Genomic DNA, 6,461 nt, shown 5'->3' with positions numbered 1-6,461 from the left:
ATTTCTATTGACACTTTGTACTTCCATATAAATTTTAGAAATAACTTGTCAATTTCCACAGAAATCCCAGTTGGAAACTTAGTTAAAATTCTGGGGGCTTCCCGGGGCTTCCCTGGTGGCGCAGTGGTTGAGCGTCCGCCTGCTGATGCAGGGGACATGGGTTTGTGCCCCGGTCCGGGAGGATCCCGCATGCCGCGGAGCGGCTGGGCCCGTGAGCCATGGCCGCTGAGCCTGCGCGTCTGGAGCCTGTGCTCTGCAACGGGAGAGGCCACAACAGTGAGAGGCCCGCGTACCGCAAAATAAATAAATAAATAAATAAAAGAGGCAGAAGGATATCAACCTAAATTCAAAAGTCCACTATCTCTGCATTTACCACCTCTCCTCTGGCTTGAGGGATGTTTTGATTTGTAAAGACTGTAGAAATATGACAAAAATAAAGACAAATTACATCACAATAGAATTTTATAGTACATCTGTTTAATTATATTATGACCATTAATGCAATATCTGCCTCAATAATTTAACCCAGATAACAATAAAAAAAATGGCATAATGACAGTTTAAAGCTGGTTCAATCACGATTTTACAAGCTTATTATTAAGAGTGAAAACAGAAGACTATTTAAAATAGCTAAGAAGATAACATGTGTCATAGTGCTTAATGTTTCTGTAACTGCTGGTAAGGCTTCCATCTAAATCTGATGCAGAATTCTCAATGGCATTGAAACAGTTCTTTTCTCAGTGGCACGCATGGTATATATACACTGTGCTATGAGTCTGGAAGAGACTGGCTATGGGTGCCACTTCTTGTCTTCAGCTGGGACTGTGCAATATCAGCAAGTGCGCTCTGTATCTTTTCCAGAAGCATGTCCCCTCGATAAACAACATCCTCCAGACACGTAGCAGCTTCGTGATTTTCTTCTTCCAGCTTATACAAGCTTGCAGCCTTTATAAGACACAAATTTAAGAATGTTCTGAGAAATGAAAAACTTGGAGATTAATGAAAGTTGAGGCGGAAAGAACCTGCAGTAAAAGTATTTACTTTTAAATCTGATGACTACCCAACCATTGTGATAGAGTTTTCAGTTGCAGAAATCCTAAGATCAGATAAAACTTTCAGTGGCAGAAATCCTAAGATCAGAGTCTTCTCTGAATAAATTAAATTAAAAGATGACTTTTCGATTGGAGATCTCTGGATGGCTACATGAGACTCCCTTCCACACTGCTTTCGGACACTACTATTCTACTCCACACCCAGAATGTGCCCCTCCTCTCACTCTTTGCAAGGAAAAGAAGCAAACTGAGGAAAATGGCAAGTTTTCTTTAAGCTCAAAATTGGACAATTATACACATTCAGCTCAGTCTTTAACAGACTACAGTAGTTCACAGTAAAATTCCCACTTTAAAATTTAGATTAACTTTGAAAATTTTAACAAAAGGCACTAAATCTATCTCTTTGATTCAAAATTCTCTACTCACAAAATTCTCAAAGGAAAAGATATTTTTACCTGTAAAGCAGCTGTAGATTCTTCACTGGGTAAGGAATCTATCAAAACATCAATGTCTTTTGCTGTTCGTGCAATCAACGCTGCAAAAAGCTGGGCATATTCTAGAGAAAGATGGTACTCATTTAGGATATTAGAGAATCTCAAGTTTTCAGAAAGAGAAATTAAACTTTATGAAAACAGAAAACTTCATAACTTTTTCTGTAGCAGGCTTCTAATGATTAAAGTGTAACTTTAACACATCAATTCTATTACGTTTGAGAATCAGCTTTAATATTAACTCAAATTGGAATGTAAGCATAATGTATATCATTTCATTTATTAGGACAATACAGTGGTCACTTGAATAAAGGAATCTATAAATGGGATGCCTTTCTTATTAAGGTCCCTCAAGTAAAATTCAGCTAAATTCATACAATTCTCCTCTAAACAAGTAAAACGTCTGTTGTTTGACAAGAAAAGAATTATGAGGTGTTACATAAATTGACTATAACAAATTCATTTCTTTTGTGACAAACTTGTAGTAATATTCTCAAACAATAACATTTTTAGAAAGCCATAAATAAGTTGAATTTTTCAATAAATCTAATTTTAAGGGATTACAGGTAATGTGAGAGTCAAACTGAGAGAAGCCAAGAAAATCTATTTACCTTCTGTAGGATTAGCTGGCTGATCTTTGTTAATGGCTGTCTGAATATTACTAAAAGAGGCAGGAGGACCACACTGCTGCAACACTCCAATGGCATTACAAAACTGATCTGCAAGCTTGAGGCCAAAGGAAAGGTGGCAAAGTTAGAAAGGATTTATCTGTTTTACCGACTTTATTGGTAACGGCAGCAACAATGTTCCTATTATAATGGTCTCTGAGCAAGAAAATAAAACAGAAAGGAGTAATTCTGGATAACATAAACCAGTTACTAACAATGATTAAATGTTTTAATCATGCAAAGAAACTACGTCTGGTTTCAATCAAAGAAATACAAAATAATCTTTCTTTTCTTCCCAAGGTAACAGAATGACTAGAGAAATATATGCCAATACTTACTGCAAGCACAAGTAAAGACTTTTGGGGAAGTAGTGGTGGAAAAGAGCAAATGTGATAGGCAAATATCTAAGAATGGCCCCAGGGTAAATTTTAAAATGTGACCCCTTTTCTCAAACTAGAGTAGTTACAAGAATAAAAGTGGGGAAAAGACTGCACCTTAAGTATTCTGAAATGTTTGTCTCCAGGACTCAAGCTGTGAACTCCCAGGGCTCTAAAAGTATTCCTTAATCCGTTTTGAAGATTGAGAATACCAAGTCCTTACTGAAACTGTGTCCCATGGGGTTAATGGAAGCTGTCACACAAACAAAAATACTGGAGTACGTCTTACAGAACAGCAGATAAGGGAACAGCTTGTTAGAAACCCCTCTGCTTGTAACCTGCCTTTAATGATTAAGACTGCTTTAGTTGTTTTTTCTTTCCCTAATTGCACACCCTCCAAGCTTCACGTAGCCCATGTCATACCGCACCAGACTTCTTACCACCCCTACAGACAACGCTGCTGATGCGTGCATCACTGTAGTAACAGGGGCTTAAGTCGTTTTCCAGAAATTTGGAAGATTTGGAGTGGGCCCCTGCCCAGTTCAGACCAGCTAAGAATAGTTGGGACCACCAACCCTAAAGCTGGTCCCGCGCACACCAATTACCTCGCCTTTTCCCTACCTCCACCCACCCTTCCCCAGGCCTGAGAACACCCTGCTTCTTTATCCCATAAAATCTCAAGCCTCTTGCCTTCTGGGAAGCAATCTGAGATTTGTTCTCCTGTCTCCTCACTCCGCTGCCTCCTGAATAAATAAACCCCTTCTCTGCTGCAAAACTCAGTGTCTCAGTGTTTGGCCTGCTCCACAAGTCCAGCAAACAAACCTGGCGCCATAACATTACCATCTCCAAACCTAAGATCCCTAGTCTCCCCACCAAATTCTCTCCATAGTCCCGACCTCTCAAACCTCAATTCCTTACCTCCAATCAGTGAATCAGCATTTCCACTAAGATTCACTGCCATTATTTGAATGACAGAACTCAAAGTCAACTGTTTCCTTTCTTTAATATCTAATTTCTATTGAGAATCTCCTAGTGAACCAGTCTAACTTCAGACTCAACTTTCATCTTCAAATCCTGCTAATACTACTACAAATCTTTCCCTTTTCCTTCTACCATCACTGCTGCTGTTAGTTCAACTTCACACAAGAATTGTTTACAACAGACTCCTTATTAATTTCTAGTTCTTATTTAAAATTATTTATTTATTTATTTTTGGCTGCGTTGGGTCTTCGTTGCTGCAAGCCGGCTTTCTCCAGTTGTGGCGAGCGGGGGCTACTCTTCGTTGTGGTGCACGGGCTTCTCACTGCGGTGGCTTCTCTTGTTGCGGAGCACAGGCTCTAGGTGCAGGGGCTTCAGTAGTTGTGGCTCGCTGTCTCTAGAGCACAGGCTCAGGGGTTGTGACGCACAGGCTTAGCTGCTCCGCAGCATGTGGGATCTTCCCAGACCAGGGATCGAACCCGTGTCCCCTGCATTGGCAGGCAAATTCTTAACCACTGTGCCACCAGGGAAGTTCCTAGTTCTTATTATTTTCTATGTTATTTTACTCTGCTTAAAAATTCTGAGTTTGCCCCAGCATGGTCTTCAAGATAAATCTCCAAGTCTTCAGGCCATTTCAAAGCTTTCAATAATCTAAGTCAACCCTACTTGTTCATTATCTACTCCTCCTTCACATATGCCTGACTGGTGATAAATTCATTCCTGACTACACTGCTTTTGCCCACATTTTGCAAAGGTAATAGAGTGGCAGTTACTGCTCTGAAGCTGTACAAACGTGGATTCTAATTCTGGTTCTGGTAACTCGAGTTTCTTTTAATTTTTAAATTGGGAACATTCTCACATTATAGCAGTGTTATGAAGAAGACAGAAAACACACACAAATATTCAACACACTGGCTATTTGCTCTGTCCTTATGAAGCTCTCAAAATCCATTTATTCAACAAATACTTATCAAAAATCAACTCTATGACAAGCATTGTATATAACTGTATAAACACACTGATACAGTGAACAAGACAGTTGCTGCTCTCATGGAGTTCTCAGTGGGTAAAATAAATTTTATTTTAATAACTTCACAAATAATTACAATTCAGATAAATGCTAATAAGATTCCCTCTATTTTAATTAATATCACTCAACAGTTCACTTTACTTCAGCACTTACAGCTGAAAGCACTCAATTCATTACAACTCCTAACCACATACTGCCTTTGCATTATTTAAATGTCTCTTGAGTATATGACATCTTTCTAATCAGACTGTAAACTCCTCAAGGAGTATTTCTCTGTAACCATGGTGGTGCACCCATCATGGATACCAGGCACCCATACCAGTTAACCTAGAGGTTTTTCTCCAAAATCCAATGATCAGCCTGCCTACCATGGAGTTAAGGGCCATATTCACTTTTCCTTACGATCCTTCTGGCTGAGACATGTATGAATACACAACATTTCCCCTAAAATAACATTTGTATCCAGCTGCATCATTACAATTTGATTTTGTAAAGCCTCAAAGGAGTATCTCCCTGAGGGAGACTGGTTGGCAGCCCAGGCAAGTCACCAAAGGTAGAATTTACCTTGGTGAATTCATCAACATTTAGGGGCTGGCCCTCACACACAAAGTAGCTCAGTTTCTTGTGAGCAGATTCACACTCTTCAAGTGCACAAAGACTAATAACAGGAATACCAACTTATTAGCTTCCGCTGAGAAAAAACTGGCAAGAGACCAGGTACTTGGATTTTCCAGTCAACATCTCACCTGGGACATCAAATTTTAAATAGAATAACAGAAATGTAAACAAGTTAACTCTTAATGGTAATAAGTATATGAATTCTTTGGCTTGCATATACTTTCTACGTACACATAACAGGAAAAATAATCAGAAGGATCAAAGTAAGGGGATCTACTCACAACACCTGACTTTTCATAGGGAGTAGACCCACTGGCAGGCATTTTAAAAACCTTAAATAAAGATATACGAAGGTCAGAAGATTGACTATCATAAAGACGTCGGTTTTCCCTAAACTGACATGCTGGGGGCGCGGCCAAGAGATGGAACCCTTGGTCTATAGGAACCAACTAAGATGAAACAAAACTTTTCACTTTACTATCACTCCCGCCCCAACCTGAAAATTTTGGCGAAGGAATATTCTCGGCTAACATCTAATGGCGAAAATCCAATCATTAAGAACAAGAATTGCCCTCCGTGGGTTAAAATTGATAAGGGGAAAAAAGCTTCCGCTTCCTCTCCCCTCCCTGCCAAAGAGGAGCACTCCCATAAGCACCACTGACAACCAAATAAAACCTTTCCGAGAGAACATGATAAGGCCGTGAAGCGTGACAGTCCACGCAGTCCTGTCACGGAGTGGAGTGAGATCCTCCACTTCGCAGGCTAAGAGGCCGCTGGCTCCCGAACCGCCCCGCCGCCGGCCTAAGACCTTCCAGACCGCAGCGCCGCCTCCCTCCAACCCCAGCGCTTGATGCTGAAGCCCGGCCTCAGTCCATTCCCCACTTCCGAGTTTTGCCCTCTGCCTTGCTTGCTGCCTTTTTCTGCCTTGCTTTCCCTCGGGAAAGAAGACGACGGAGATTAATCGCGTGCAATTACTCACCGAGTTCACGGCGTCCTGCAACTGCGTGAGCCGATCCGCCATGTTCCTCCCGCAAACAAAGAGACGCGAGAGTAGCTGCTCGTACGCAATTGGGCAGCTCTAGGATGCGTCATGGCCAATCACGGGGCTGCGTTCTTGGAGGGGGTGGAGTCAAGCCTTACTCCACGCCCGGCGCGGAGTGGGCGGGACTTTCCGGAGGCCTACTTTATATGGACTACCTCCACCTGGGGCGACTCAGCTGTAAGCACGTTCAGTAACGCGGGGGCTG

General features: G+C 41.3%; 1 protein-coding gene across 2 annotated transcripts; it reads right to left on the bottom strand.

Moving 5' to 3' along the window:
* Positions 1–457: 457 nt before the first annotated feature.
* On the bottom strand, positions 458–6,250 carry MED21 (mediator complex subunit 21). 2 transcript variants are annotated; one of them, XM_024733476.1, is made up of 4 exons: positions 6,194–6,250; positions 2,155–2,269; positions 1,508–1,608; positions 458–945 (listed from the first exon to the last, which is right to left on the bottom strand). In XM_024733476.1, exons 1-4 carry the CDS (start codon positions 6,233–6,235, stop codon positions 769–771), a joined length of 435 nt encoding a protein of 144 aa, XP_024589244.1. In that variant the 5' UTR covers positions 6,236–6,250; the 3' UTR covers positions 458–768. The 2 variants fall into 2 exon arrangements, with proteins under 2 accessions (XP_024589244.1, XP_024589245.1); XM_024733477.1 differs by lacking the exon at positions 458–945 and having other exon boundaries at positions 1,557–1,624; positions 6,194–6,249.
* Between the last annotated feature and the right edge of the window lie 211 nt (positions 6,251–6,461).

This window comes from Neophocaena asiaeorientalis, unplaced genomic scaffold (assembly GCF_003031525.2).
Source record: "Neophocaena asiaeorientalis asiaeorientalis breed wild unplaced genomic scaffold, Neophocaena_asiaeorientalis_V1.1 scaffold150, whole genome shotgun sequence".
Classification (NCBI taxonomy): domain Eukaryota; kingdom Metazoa; phylum Chordata; class Mammalia; order Artiodactyla; family Phocoenidae; genus Neophocaena; species Neophocaena asiaeorientalis.
Note: the sequence above shows the minus strand (reverse complement) of the source record. Positions and strands in the feature narration are given on the sequence as shown.